The 15,086-nt window shown below is 32.4% G+C and overlaps 3 protein-coding genes across 7 annotated transcripts; all 3 read left to right on the forward strand.

Moving 5' to 3' along the window:
• Positions 1 to 968: 968 nt before the first annotated feature.
• LOC106450696 lies at positions 969 to 4,159 on the forward strand. Of its 5 annotated transcripts, none has more exons than XM_013892409.3 (9): positions 969 to 1,114; positions 1,383 to 1,450; positions 1,938 to 2,230; positions 2,426 to 2,608; positions 2,694 to 2,786; positions 2,844 to 3,026; positions 3,101 to 3,374; positions 3,439 to 3,881; positions 3,951 to 4,159. In XM_013892409.3, the coding sequence occupies exons 3-9, from the start codon at positions 2,003 to 2,005 to the stop codon at positions 4,047 to 4,049; spliced, it is 1,503 nt and encodes a 500-aa protein (XP_013747863.1). In that variant the 5' UTR covers positions 969 to 1,114; positions 1,383 to 1,450; positions 1,938 to 2,002; the 3' UTR covers positions 4,050 to 4,159. The 5 variants fall into 5 exon arrangements, with proteins under 5 accessions (XP_013747863.1, XP_013747865.1, XP_013747868.1 ...); XM_013892411.3 differs by having other exon boundaries at positions 1,096 to 1,261; XM_013892414.3 differs by lacking the exon at positions 969 to 1,114 and having other exon boundaries at positions 1,383 to 1,627.
• A 1,203-nt stretch (positions 4,160 to 5,362) lies between these two features.
• Positions 5,363 to 6,651, forward strand: LOC106454531 (precursor of CEP15-like). The gene has a single exon (XM_013896648.3). It carries the CDS (start codon positions 5,727 to 5,729, stop codon positions 6,030 to 6,032), a length of 306 nt encoding a protein of 101 aa, XP_013752102.2. The 5' UTR covers positions 5,363 to 5,726; the 3' UTR covers positions 6,033 to 6,651.
• Positions 6,652 to 12,466: 5,815 nt separating this feature from the next.
• On the forward strand, positions 12,467 to 13,133 carry LOC106454530 (mini-chromosome maintenance complex-binding protein-like). The gene is made up of 2 exons (XM_022720233.2): positions 12,467 to 12,789; positions 12,877 to 13,133. Exons 1-2 carry the CDS (start codon positions 12,521 to 12,523, stop codon positions 12,989 to 12,991), a joined length of 384 nt encoding a protein of 127 aa, XP_022575954.2. The 5' UTR covers positions 12,467 to 12,520; the 3' UTR covers positions 12,992 to 13,133.
• Positions 13,134 to 15,086: the final 1,953 nt, after the last annotated feature.

The following is a 15,086-nucleotide window of genomic DNA, read 5'->3' on the forward strand; positions in this document are numbered from 1 at the left end:
AGTAGAACAAAGTGCATCACATTCGACTTCTTGTTTTTGATATTTGCTGCCTGCTTAGACTAATTGTATTAACGAGATTAACATTTCAAGTAGTTTTCCTTTTAGCCGTTTGTTTTGGTAGGACACATGTAAAGGCTATTAACATGGTAATCTGTCAATTTCTTCAAGCTAATTTAGAAGTTAGACCATTTTCTAAAACTCTTAAAACAACTACAATGTTTGTTTTAGAAAAGAAAAACAATTTACTCACAATCATGAAAAAGCTATTTATACTCTCGTCTATTATGGACATATATATGTTTGAATAGCCTACGTACACTCATCATCACGTCTTACCGACATGCACTCAGCACTCATAAGGATTTGAGTAATCAATAATTTGAAACTCTATTGTTAATATACAATATTTTTTTATTTATAATATACGTATATATATATATATATAGTTTTTCTTGCAATTAAAACAAATCATAATTAAAAGTACTTGTAATCTTGCAGATCCGACCCGATCCTCTCAATAATAGTATCAGTTTCTGTCCATTTTTTATAAAATATTATGTATTAAAATTAATTTTTGTTTTGTATTATTTATGAACACAAAGCTAAATTTCAGAAGATTTTCTAAAAAAAACAAGGACGTTTAAATTAGTATCACTTTATTAAAAAAAGTTATTAATAGTAGTATGTTTAGGCTACAATACGTATTTATACAAATACTAAATTTCAGAATCCATGTTAGATTAAGAGTATCCATACACCATACAACATTTTTTATAGTTATCAATTTTTAATAATTTTTAATAAATAATAAATTCATTTTTTAAAAAAAAATTACTGCATAGGAAATATAAAATCTATCCTTTTTTTTTGGGTCAAAATATAAAATCTATCTTATATTTATATATTTTAAAAAATATCTATCTTAAATGGAGAAAATATATAATTGTATTCATGACTCATAAAGTCACACACACTCCAGGAATCTTCCAAAAATTTCATTGACTTTTTTATTTATTTAATTTTCCCAGCCATCGTTTCATATTCATTTTAACTTGGTTTTATCTTCTCCTTGTTTAGACGCCAAGCTGCCACATTTTCCGCCGGAGTTTCAGTGGTTTTTCTTTCTCCTCTTTACTATCGATCTCATCTCTTAAAAAAAAAAAATCTAAATCACCATTGTCTCAAATTAATTACACCACCAAACATTTTCGTTGAAATTCTCTTCTCAATTTCATTTTTTTCTATTTTTTTATATTGGAAGGTGAAACACAAATGCCAATTAAATCAAAAAAAAATCCTAAAACCCTAAATCTGTTTACAATCTATTGTTCATATAAAGTTTTGATTTTTTATTTTTTTTCTGGATGTCTATTGTTTTGCAGGATGAGTTAAAAACCCAACACGGGTTTTGTTCAAAGGAAGGATCTTGACACATGTACTAAAAGCACAGGTACCTTTTCGTTACTTACAACTCAAAAAGAAAAAGAAAAGAAAAAAAAACTATTTTCTGCATCTACGAGGTTGATAAAGGTTTGTCCTTTGAGATTCCTGAAACTAGTTTAAGCTTGTAGCAATCATTGTGGTGCCATGGAAGCTGTGCAAAAGCAGTCAAAGTTTTAATTTTTATGTGAGTTTTGGCTTTGAGGAAGCTAAGAAAGTAGGGATGCCTAACAATCGCATTTACATATCATTGTTTCTTGCCCTGTTTTGAGTTTATTGACGTGCTTAGAATGTTAATTAGTCACTGGTTTGGCTTGAATTGTTATGAAGCATTCATTGGTGGAATTGAGATCTCCAATTCAAGATTTTATCTTCCCTCTTTTTTTTTTTCTTCTCTGGTCTGTGTTTCTGTGGTGATTCAGTTTCAGTCTCTGCCTTTGTCTTCTTCATACCTTTGGTTCTAATGCTTTGTATATGTCTTGATATTTCATTTTCAGACAAGTAATCTCCTTAAGGTGACTCTTCCTGGGTTTTAGTTAATCTGAAGTGTTGTGTGTTTCAAATGGCTGATCTTCAAGAGAGGATGTCACTCTCCTCATCTTCATCCTCCTCATCATCATCGTCTCTGTCACTATCAACAATGGCAATAGATGGAGAGCTCTGGATGGTTGCCGAGGAAAGGGCTCAGGAGATACTAAACGCCATCCAACCTGTCTTTGTCTCAGACAAAAGCAGGAACGAGATCATCGATTATGTCCAGACCCTTATTAAAGATCGTCTTGGAATTGAGGTTAGACTTGCTTGGCTTTCTCTTTTGTACATTAGAAAGAAAAAAACTAAACAAATATTTATACTGATTAGTTGATGATACTGTGTTTGATGATGATATCTTGTTTGTGATGTTGCACACAAAGTTGTATTGCTGTGTGACTAGATTTGGAGCTAGGACTATTATCTTGTCCCTAAACTCTATGTACCATTGCAGGTCTTCTTGTTTGGCTCGGTGCCACTAAAAACATATCTACCAGATGGAGATATTGATCTGACAGTCCTAACTCCTCAAGATAAAGAGGAGGACTTGGCTAATGCATTGTGCAGTATGCTTAGAGCTGAAGACGGAGGAGAATCTGATTTCCATGTAACTGATGTTCAATACATCCCAGCACAGGTTTTTTGTTTGATCCCTTTTGTGTCTTTTTAATTTATTTGTAATAAAAAAAAACTCATTTTCATGGTTATGCTGATGATGGTAGGTTAAGGTCATAAAATGCAGTATCAGGAACATTGCTGTAGACATCTCCTTCAATCAAATGGCTGGACTCTGCGCATTATGTTTCCTAGAGCAGGTAGACATTTATAAATAGTTCTTCCATCATTCCTCTTTGATTTGGTTTCTCTGTTAGGTTGACCAGATTTTTGGGAAGGACCATCTGTTCAAGCGTAGCATCATCTTGATCAAAGCTTGGTGCTACTATGAGAGCCGCATCCTCGGCGCCAACACTGGATTGATTTCGACTTATGCATTGGCAGTACTAGTCTTGCATATCATCAACATCTCTTATTCATCACTCTCTGGTCCTTTAGCTGTGAGTGTGTGTATAATAATAACTCTTAAGCTTATATTCCCATTGGTTCTAAGATTTTAAACATATGGTATCAGGTGCTGTTTAAGTTCTTGGATTACTATGCATCATTTGATTGGGACAGCTACTGTGTAACTGTCAACGGTCCAGTCCCCATATCTTCTCTGCCTGATATGCCTTGTAATGATGCTGAGGTTGTCCTGAACGAGAAGTTCTTCAGAGAGTGCATTGAGTTGTATTCGGTTCCAACTAAAGCTGTTGAAGCAAACGGTCATTACTTCCCTGTGAAGCATTTCAACATAGTGGATCCTTTGAAGCACAGTAACAACCTTGGCCGTAGTGTGACAAAAGGTAACCTCCCAATTGATGCAGCAAGAGTCCACAACATTAAGCTAATGATTTGTAATTTTATTAGGCAATTTGCAACGTATAAGACATGCTTTTACTCTGGGAGCTAGGAAGCTCAAAGATGTGCTCTCAGTGCCTGGAGAAGCCATGGGATGGAAACTGGAGAAGTTCTTTTGTAGCTCGTTGGAGAGGAACGGCAAGGGACAGAGACAAGACGTGGAGGAGCCTGTCGTGGCGTTTGGCACTGGGAGAGCAGAAGCGTCTGAGCTCAGAGGAGACTTTGAAGGATACTTCAAGAGTCTTGTTTATGGGAAAGGGTTTCACGGAGAGACTCAGCATAAGTGGATCCCTCAGGGGCAGGGGCAAGACCACACAAGTTCTTGGGACATTGTTCGTTGGTTTGTGGCCGGACAAAAGAATGATTTCCATCGGAGGAATATGAATGGTTCATCAAACTCGTTGCAGAACATGAGGAGATCAAGAGGGACAGGCACTTACATTCCTGAAATGGTACAGTTCATTCACCATTTTTTTTCTCCTTGAGTCTTTTGTATGATCCATCAGGTTTTGTTTTTGCAGAGTCAGCAATCTTATACAGAGAGGTTCAGTGGCAAACCGAGCACGGTGAACTCATTGCCTTCAGCATCTCAGTCTCAACTTGTCAAACAGAATATTTGAATTGGTTTCTTAGGTTTTATCTCTTATGTTTACCAACAGAAAACAATGACTAAGAGTTTTTTTTTTGTTTTGTTATGGTGCTAAATGTGAAGTTCCAGAGGTTAAACGCATATGCTTCTTTTTATCAGGATCATTTAGAGATCTCTTGACAGTAGAAAATTTAATGTTTTACTTTAGTAATTACAATGAATCTAGCTCTTTGTTGAGTTAACAACAACAACAACAAACAAACCAAAATTTGATACAATAATCTAAACTGTAAGATTATTATTACATCACAATGACGTTAACTCAGTAGATAGGTCTTTGTGTTTGATCTGATAGAGAAGTTGTTATCACATGCTAGTCGAGAGTTGAGGGGTCCACCGTATGACTCTTTCTTATCCATTTTTCTTTAAATTGATATGTCTTATGTGTGATGACGATATACTTTCAAAGCATGACATCATTTCTATGGCAATCAGTATCTGCAACTTATTGTATATCATTTCCTCTGTGATAGAGCAATTCTTTGTGCAAGATGAGCCGATGATTTGTATAGTTACATGAATAGTTTGAAAGATAGGATGTTAATCAGGTGAAGTAATAAGTTTGATTATATAAGAGATCTTAGCAAGTTATGAGTAATTAGTGTAGTGGTATAATGTAGTTTGTGACACATAAGTAGGTAATCTTGTTAAATAAAATATAAGTTAATATTTCTTTCGCATTAAGCCCATCACTTACTTGAACGGATCCCAATGGTACATAGTACATACGTGTCTATTTTCTACAATTAGCAACAAACTACAATTTTTTTTTGTAACATGTAGTGCATTTCTAAGTTTCTAAGCGAGACATGATTATTATAAGTTAAGCAAACGCAATTATATACTTCTTCTGTGCTGGAATATTATGTCGTTAGATATTATAGGTACCTTTGATTACACATACTAACCTAAATCCTAATTTATAGCCCCATGCTTTATTCGAGCTACCACTTCAGCCTGCATTGACCAATCATGGCAAGTGTCTCCGATGTTAGTATATGTCAGTCTGCATACTTCGCTTATAAACTCTTCAAGTCAATATTAACTAGTCTTCCATGACTAATTACAAAAAAAACCACACGTCTGTGGTTGGGTGATCAAGGCGTTCCGTAGATCTCTAAAAGGACCTAAGTTCGAATCTGTACCACACCAGATTTTCATGTGTGTGGCTACCAGAACTTTCACGTTCTCTCTTTTACCATTTTTTTTTTACCTAATTTTTTTTTTGACAAAAAAGTTATGCATCCTAGTTGAAAAGTTTATTAATTGTGTTTGATTTAAATAAATAAGTTATTAATACATGACTCACCGTCTACATATTGTCTTAATCAATTTTCCAACAAAGATACGACTTGTCACAGAACAAAGCATGCAATGATGGATCATGCGATAAAAAGAAGATAACATTAAGAAAAGAGAAAAAAAAGTAAATAGTAGACATGTTATAAATTTATCATGACCATTGTTTGCCAATTTCAACAAAGTTGGCCCTCCAGATTTAATAATTCAATATTTCTTTTCTTACATAGTTATTTATAGCACACAATCTCTTCTTGGACCCTAAAGTCATCAAGAAGAAAGAAAACCCGTATATACAAAATTTCTTATTTCACCCATTTGATTGTGTTCTTGAAGGTTTCTTCGCGAAATGGATGAAAGGAAAATTAAGCTTCACGTTTTGTTACTCTCGTTCATACTCATCTCCATAGCTCCTTCGATTCACGGATTCAAAATGAGAGGCATTACTAGATCTGAGCCGGAAGCATTTCACGGCGGAAAGTATTTCCCGACAATGAAGAGCAGGAAGTTGATGGCTACGAAACTGGAAGTTGATTATTCAGGTGATTATGATGATGGAGCCTCTTCAGCATCACCATCACCACCAGTGCCTGATTATGATGATGATATCTATAAAAGGCAAGGTGATGTCCCAAGCCCCGGTATTGGCCACTGATGATACGTTTTCATGTGTATTCTCTACACATATACTACATTTCAGCATTTTGCATTATATATTTATACATACATGTTTGTTTTCTTGTTCATGTATGTTTTTTGTCCTAAAAGGTCGCGTCTCCACATGATCATTTTTTGTTGCTTTTTCTTCATTTTTGAAATCTATACATTTTAATTATGTCTTTTTTTATATAAATAGTGATCTCTATATTGAATTGTCTCGTTTTCTCGTGTTGATGGGAGCTTCTTGTATGTATGTTTCATACTCACTATTTCATTAGATAAACCTGTATTTTTCTTTTAAAGAAAAACGTAATCGGTAGTTGGAAGTGATTTTAAACAATATATAAAAATAACATGTTTCTACTTGGTTCGTGAGATTAATTTAATTAATATAATAACGTTATATTAATCGTTCGAAGGAATCCAAATTTACATTAAAACAATTGATGAACCAAACGGGTTTACACAGGTGTATATTAAATTTCATGTTTTCAAAAATATTATTTGAGATTAATAAAAGGCGGCAAAAACACAAAAACATTCCGTCAGTTGTTGACAAAAAGAACACTGTGTCAGTTGTGCAGTCTTTGCTATTAAACCAATATTCACCATATGACAAGTTGTATTTACAAATTAAAAACAAAAACGACAACTATTCATGTTTTTGCTTCATTTTGTTTTTTGCTAAACAAGTTTTGGCTTCATGGCCTTTAACAAAGCATTACAAATATTAACTCTCACATGGGGGCAGCTATTGTGTGAAATATGATATATATATAGGACAATTTTCTCGAAACCACTTTTACGTTTTTGTTACAAAAATAACACTCAAGAAAGAAAATAACCAAAATAGTATTTTTTTTTATTTTGAAATTTTTAATATTTATTTTTTATTTTTTAAAATTTGAAATCCTATCCCTAAAACTCCACCCCTTAACTCTAAGCCATAAGTCCAGATTAGTTAACTATAGAGTAAAAATAAACTATCTTTAAAAAGACTTAGTAAAACTTAGTTTGGTCAGTTTTTTCGTTGGAAACTATTTTTCTGATAAAAACTAAAAAAAAAATTATTCTAAAGAATTTCTCTATAAAATATATGCAATGTACAATGTTCCCTTAAAATAAGATATAGTAACATTATGCCATAGTCAAACTATTAAATCTAACATTTTGAACTTCTAAATCTTAATACTTAGAAATTTGATCCACTGTAAGCGACTGTTGTATATGAGAATAAAGCGATCTATAAAATCCCGTGCACATGTTTTTCTTTTGGCTGACTTGCAGAAAATGTGCCACTCTGAAAAGCACATCATTCCTAAAATTACATATGAAGCTTAAAATTATATAAAAACACATTTGGTGTTTTGCTTTGAAATATTAGTGTTGGTGTGAATTGTGAATTGTCGTCACGCATCCAATATTCGCAATATAATACTGTACTATGCATGCATTGAATCAACGATTGTGAATTGTCGTCATGCATCGCATTAATATATATTTTATAATGGTTTTATATAATTAATTATTAAAAAATTAGAGATATCTATGTAATATGAAAGGAAGTTTTTCATATATTAATACAAATTTAGAATGTGGTTAAAAAATTTTAAGAAACAGTAAAGAGTGTACACTTCAATATATAGAACACTTATCAGAAAATTTAATTTTGTAGGGGTTAAACTTTCAGATTTTGAGAAAAAATTTAAAAATATGACAATCTTTTTTTATTGCATAGTTGCATCCAACACTGACATAGTACAAGGTCAAAGAGGTTTGAAATTGTTTTTGTGTTCGTTTTTTAGAGAATAGAGATTTCATAATAGTTTGTCCACTGATTTATAAAATCTATGCAGTTTTACTAAATTAACTGTTAAAAAATTAAATAAAATACTCATGTACCATGAAAGAAAGTTTAGAATAAATTAATACAAATGTATAATATGATTTAAAAATTTTAAACAACACTAAAGTGTGTAAACTTCATTATATAAAGCATTTACCGAAAACTCAATTTCGTAATGGTGTTAACCTTCAGATTTTGAGAAAAATTCAAAAAATATGACATATATTTTTTATTGCATAAGTGCATTCTAAACTGACATAAGATGATGGTCAAAGAGATTTGAAATCCTTGCTGTGACCTTTTCTATAGAGACTATATATTTTGTAGTGGTTAATCTATTGATTTAAGCAGTATAAAATGTTTTATTAAATTAATTGTTAAACAATTTGAGCGATGTCTATGTACCACGAAAGAGAGTTTAGCATACATTAATGTATAGTGAGGTTGAGATTTTTAAACATCACTAAAAAGTGTAAACTTCAGTATATAGAGCACTTATTGAAAAACTAAATTTCGTAGGGGTTAACCTTCAGATATTGATAAAAATTCAAAAATATGACAATCTTGTCTTATGGCATAGTTGCATCCTGAACTAACATAAGATGATGGTCAAAGAGGTTTGGAATCTTTTTTGTGTCCGTTTCTCTAGAGATTTCATAGTGGTTCGTCCACTGATTTACGTAATATATGAACTTTTATTAAATTAACTGTTAAAAATTAAAGACAATACTTATATACCAGGAAAGGGAGTTTAGAATACATCAATACAATTGTATAATGCGGTAAGACATTTTTAAACAACAAGTAAGAGTGTAAACTTCACTATATCGACCATTTACGGATAACTTAATTTTGTAGGGGTTAACTTTCAGATATTGAAAAAAATTCAAAAAATATGGCAATCTTTTTTTACTGCATAAGTGCATCCTGGACTGACAATTGATGTTGGTAAAAGAGTTTTTAAATATTTATTGTCCATTTCTCTAGAAAATATATATTTTATGGTTTGTCCACTGATTTAAGCATTATAAAAGCTTTTATTAAATTAATTATTAAATTTTTTAGAAAAATGTATATGTAACATGAAATAGAGTATCATATATTAATACAAATTTAAAATGTGGTCAGAAAATTTTAAGAAACATTAAAGAATGTACACTTCAATATATAGAGCACTTACTGGAAAACTTAATTTCTTAGGGGGTTAATCTTCAGATTTTGATAAAAATTCAAAAATATGACAATCTTGCTTTATGGCATAGTTTCATCTTGAACTAACATAAGATGATGGTCAAAGAGGTTTATAATCTTTTTTTGTGTCCGTTTCTCAAGAGATTTCATAATGGTTGGTCCACTGATTTATGCAATATATGAATTTTTATTAAATTAACTGTTAAAAATTAAAGGCAAAGGCAATACTCATGTACCAGGAAAGGGAGTTTATAATACATCAATACAATTGTATAATGCGGTAGGAAATTTTTAAACAACAATAAAGAGTGTAAACTTATATCGACCATTTACGATAACTCAATTTTGTAGGGGTCTTCAGACATTGAGAAAAATTCAAAAAATAAGACAATCTTTTTTTACTACATAAGTGCATCCTGAATCCTTTCGTGTCTCAAACATCATCAACTCAAAGTTGCAGCTTTTATCGGCTTGGCGTTTTGACAAAGTTCTTCCTGAAAGAAACTCCATTGCATTGAGAATAGCTGTAAGTGTGACATCGGAACATCGGTACCAATCTTATGTTGCAAGAAATGGACCTGCTTGGCTTCATCAGGCGATAGTAAGAGAGGCTTAATTACTGTTTCCATCCCGTTACTCTTACCCACTATATCCGAGATCTTTATCTTCGAGTGGTCTTGATATTATTATTTTCTTCTGCCTTGTGCGCTTGTTTTTTTTATCCCTATTGGGTTTGAACTTTTGTTTCCTTTATCGTTGCATGGTGCATGTCCACCATAGCCGTACGTTTGTACTTTGACTCTGTTGTTGGCCTTTTATGTTGAATGGATTTCTCAGTGTTAAAAAAAAAGTGCATCCTGAAATGACAATTGATGATGGTCAAAGATGTTTTAAATATTTATTGTTCATTTCTCTAGAGAATATATATTTTATAGTGGTTAGTCCACTAATTTAAGCATTATAAATAGTTTTGTTAAATTAATTATTAAAAAGTTTAGAGAGATGTCTATGTAACATGAAAAAGAGTTTATCATATATTAATACAAATTAGAATGTGTTTAGAAAATTTTAAGAAACACTAAAGAGTGAACACTTCAATATATATAGCAGTTACTGGAAAACTTAATTTCGTAGACGTTAACCTTCAGATTTTGAAAAAAAAATCAAAAATATGACAATCTTGTTTTATTTCATAGTTGCATCCAGCAATGACATAGTATGATGGTCAAAGAGGTTTGGAATTCTTTTTGTGTCTGTTTCTCTAGAGATTTCATAGTGGTTGGTCTAGTGATTTATGCAATATATGATTTTTTATCAAATTAACTGTTAAAAATTAAAGGCAAAGGCAATACTCATGTACCAGGAAAGAGAGTTTAGAATACATCAATATAATTGTATAATGCGGGAAGAAATTTTCAAACAACAATAAAGAGTGTAAACTTCACTATATCGACCATATACCGATAACTCAATTTTGTTAACCTTCAGATATTGAGAAATTTTTTAAAAATATGAAATTTTTTTTTACTGCGTAAATGCATCCTGAACTGACAATTGATGATGGTCAAAGAGGTTTTAAATATGTATTGTCCATTTCTCTAGAGAATATATATTTTATAGTGGTTAGTCCACTAATTTAAGTATTATAAAAAGTTTTATTAAATTAATTATTAAAATTTTTAGAGAGATGTCTATGTAACATGAAAGAAAGTATATCATATATTAATACAAATTTAGAATGTGGTTAGAAAATTTTAAGAAACACTAAAGAGTGTACACTTCAATATATATAGCAGTTACTGGAAAACTTAATTTTGTAGGGGTTAACCTTCAGATTTTGAAAAAAAAAATCAAAAATATGATAATTTTGTTTATTTCATAGTTGCATCCAGCACTGACATAGTATGATGGTCAAAGATGTTTGGAATTCTTTTTGTGTCCGTTTTTCTAGAGCATAAAGATTTTATAGTAGTTAGTCCACTGATTTATACAATCTATAAAGTTTTATTAAATTAACTGTTAAAAATTTATAGCAAAATACTCATGTACCATGAAAGAGAGTTTATAATAAATTAATACAAATGTATAAAGTGTTTAGAAATTTTTAAACAACACTAACGTATGTAAACTTTATTGTATAGAGCATTTACCGAAAACTCAATTTCGTAAGGGTTAACTTTCAGATTTTGAGAAAAAATCAAAAAATACGACATGTATTTTTTATTGCATAAGTGCATCCTGAATTGACATAAGATGATGGTCAAAGAAATTTGAAATCCTTGTTGTGACCTTTTATATAGAGAATATATATTTTGTAATGGTTAGTCTATTGATTTAAGCAGTATAAAATATTTTATTAAATTAATTGTTAAATAATTTGAGCGATGTCTATGTATTACGAAAGAGAGTTTAGCATACGTTAATGTATAATGAGGTTGAGATTATTAAACAACACTAAAGAGTGTAAACTTCAATATATAGAGCACTTATTGAAAAACTAAATTTGGTAGGGGTTAACCTTCAGATTTTGATAAAAATTCAAAAAATATGACAATCTTGATTTATGGCATAGTTGCATCATGAACTCACATAAGATGATGGTCAAAGATGTTTAAAATCTTTTTTGTGTTCGTTTCTTTAAAGATTTCATAATTGTTGGTCCACTGATTTATGCAATATTTGAATTTTTATTAAATCTATACTATTAAAGCATGATCATATTGTCTTTTTTGTCTTAGCCTGCCATTTTCTTTACTAACATTGCACGTTTCATTGAGGTCAATCAAGAAATATTAATAACACATCTATATTGGGTCATTTTTTTTGGATCCAGCCCACATCATATATTTCTTGGGCCATTTGGGCCGATTAAGAAATCAAATCCAATTTTCACATTTTTTTTTCCTTTGGGCTATTGAGTCCAAGTTCAAATAATTTTTTTCAACTATTTTTAATTATTATTTTTTTCTTTTCTTAATATAATTTAAGCATTCATAAAAAAAAATGAATTTTTTCATTGAAAAGTATAAATTTTTATTAAAAGTATAAAAACTTTTTATTAAAATATTAACCACATAATAAAATTAATTTATCAGAGTTATACCAACTTAATTCATTAAAAAAATAAAATTTAATTTTTTTAAAAATAAATAGTCATTTAAAATGAAATACGATAAATAAAGATAAAAAATTTAAGTCTTTTATAAAATAAAACACAAATATATGAAAATATGACATTTACTAAATATTTGTCAATTGAAAAAAAAAATAAAAAAATAAACTCGCGGTTTGAAAACGCGGGTCAAAATCTAGTTAACTGTTTAAAACTAAAGACAATACTCATGTATGTGAAAAGAGAGTTTAGAATACATCAATACAATTGTATAATAAATTTATGGAGTGTGTTGCTATTATTTCAGGTGGAGTATGATTTTCAATATTATAAAATGGAAATGGCCACTGACGCTCAAATGCTCATCTTCTCCGAGGGGAAATCGAACATAATGCCTGCTGATTTGGTTGTACCGTTTCAACCTTCCCAAGTGAACTCATTGCAAGTCATCACACCAGAAACAGCAGAAGCTTGGAGGTGTTACTTAGCTACTTGCAAATCGTTATCCAACTCCATTGGGGAGGAGTTGCAACAGGTACTGGAGAATGATTTGGTTGAATTAAGGCAAACGGATCGTAGTTTAGGCAGCCAAGACTTGAGCAGGTACTAAATAAAGCCTTCCTTTAATGTTTATTCTCATCAAATATATAAGGATTTTTTTTTGGCAATTTTGTTTGGTTGGTTATGCAGATTGTTGACAATGGCTCGCATGATGTCTGTGAGTTATGGGGAGACCACTCTTTCGCTAGAGGACTGGCAAATGGTGTTGGAACTAGAAAGACTAAGAAAGGAGAGGCTCAAGTAAAAAGCGCCTCTTCTGGATTGTTTGGTATGTTGTAATCTCTACTGAGTTATGATTAAGAAGAAGAAGCGTTTCCTATCTATTTACTGAGCACCAAAAACGTGACCAAAGTTCATTGGAACTCAGTTCCTACCTGATTTCTTTTGAATATTTTTGATAACTAAAAAAAACTCAAGAGACAGGTACAAAGCAGGTGAAAAACAAACTCAAACGACAAACTAAGATGACTCTTAGGACTTAACTAAGAATGCCACAACAGATAACATTACACACTGAGACATAAACTTAATCTGACTTAATAACCTGATTCTCTCCCACATCTCGAGCTTGAGAAACCGGTTGTTGTAAAATGTCATCCATTGGCATCATCTCTTCCTCGCTAAAGAGTTCATCGACGTCAATATATAAATCTGAATCATCCCACTGATTTTGTTGGTCTTCGTCCCCCCTCGTCATGAAGTTGTTCTCGTCGTTCATCATCGCCTCAAGTACTGGGTCTTGACCTTCATGAGGAGGAGGAGGAGGAGGAACTAGAACCGGTGGTGCATCTTGCTCTTGTTGCTGCTGCTGAGTGGCGTCACCATGATCTTCTTGCTCCACTCCTAAACCTTGACCTTCATGATGAGGAGGAATATATACAACCTGTGCGTCTTGCTCTTGTTGTTGTGGTTGCCGAGTGGCCTCACCATGATCCGTGGCTTCATGAGGAGGAGGAGGAGGAGGAACTAGAACCCGTGGTGCATCTTGCTCTTGTTGCTGCTGAGTGGCCTCACCATGATCTTCCTCTAACGTCCTCATCTCATCAACTCTATTAGCACCAGCTCCTTGTTCTTCTTGCACTTGGTTAGATAAGATGTTGTTCTTCTTAACCTCCTCAGCGAACCCTATCTTGTTTAAATTACCTTTGCGATGACACAAGACCAAATCGTCTTGATTTTTTTTATAAAGGCAATACTCTTTCATGTTCCAACCAGTAGGCTTTGTATCTCCGTTAACATCAGTCTTGTTATAGACTAGACTCTGCACGTAACCTTCCACCTTATTGTTTTTGTCCTTGATCGGCTCTTTCCCACTAGTGGTTTTCCATGTACCGCCTCCTCTTCCCCGAACGGTCCTGGTACATGAAGTGGCACCTCTTTTGTTCCTAGGAGTAAAGTAGTACCACTCGCCTCTAGGGAACAGATCGTTTTGCACGTGATCAAGAAGCCACGGGTCGTCTTCGTACAGATCCAAAGTTGTTATGGAACCGCTCTTCTTCTTGTCTACCTTGTTGCGGAGATGAACCCTTAAACACCCCAAGTTGGTTGGAAGAAACCGTGAACCAGGCGGATAAACCCGAGCCTTCACAGTGTTAATGGAGCTGCTGCTTGGATGATCGGTATGAGGCATGCGATGATAATGAAGCATCCGTCTCTGGTGTTCCTCGAGATTGTACATGTGATTGACATGTTGGTTCAAAGCCGGAGGACGAGGCATGCCTTGGGAACGAAGCATCATGAGTCTCTGCTGTTCCTGGAGATTGTTCACGTGACTGTGGGAAGATGAAGATGATCCCTCTTCAAAACCCTCTTCACGACCAAGAACATAGTTAGACTTTGATGAAGATTCATCAACCTTAGGTTTACTTTGGTGATCTCTATTCATCTTCTCCATAATACTCAGATACTCTTTAGCTATTTAGGTTTGTTTGATATGGTTCATGCATGGTGGAGACTTCGCTGCGTTATTTATAAGAAAGTTCAGTCGGTAGCCCAAAAAAGGAAATTTTAGAGTGGTCTCTTCACTATTTCCTTTTTTTTTTTTGTTTCAACAAGTTCCTTAACTAATTTCCTTTTATATTAAGGATCATGTTTAATTTCCTTTTATTTAATGATCACGTTTAATTTCCTTTTTCCTTAAACGATCATGTTTAGTTTTCTTTTTGTATTTTAGCGATCATATTTAATTTGGTTTTTTATTTTAACGATCATGTTAATTTTAATATTTTTCTATATTTTGTAGTAGAATATCCTACAATTTCCTTTTTCAATTTTCAGGTAAGTTTGTTGGATTGCAGGAGGGTTTAGTTTACAAATAAACTGGAATTTATTTATAAAAC

Source organism: Brassica napus, chromosome A5 (assembly GCF_020379485.1).
Source record: "Brassica napus cultivar Da-Ae chromosome A5, Da-Ae, whole genome shotgun sequence".
NCBI classification, from domain to species: Eukaryota; Viridiplantae; Streptophyta; class Magnoliopsida; order Brassicales; family Brassicaceae; genus Brassica; species Brassica napus.

Bases quoted from the DNA above. Each gene is read 5' to 3' on its own strand.
- LOC106450696 (XM_013892409.3), top strand. From the start codon at position 2,003: ATGGCTGATCTTCAAGAGAGGATGTCACTCTCCTCATCTTCATCCTCC. The intron at 2,231-2,425 runs GTTAGACTTGCT...GTACCATTGCAG, and splicing joins AAGATCGTCTTGGAATTGAG to GTCTTCTTGTTTGGCTCGGT. The intron at 3,027-3,100 runs GTGAGTGTGTGT...ATATGGTATCAG, and splicing joins CACTCTCTGGTCCTTTAGCT to GTGCTGTTTAAGTTCTTGGA.
- LOC106454531 (XM_013896648.3), top strand. From the start codon at position 5,727: ATGGATGAAAGGAAAATTAAGCTTCACGTTTTGTTACTCTCGTTCATA.
- LOC106454530 (XM_022720233.2), top strand. From the start codon at position 12,521: ATGGAAATGGCCACTGACGCTCAAATGCTCATCTTCTCCGAGGGGAAA. The intron at 12,790-12,876 runs GTACTAAATAAA...TTGGTTATGCAG, and splicing joins GGCAGCCAAGACTTGAGCAG to ATTGTTGACAATGGCTCGCA.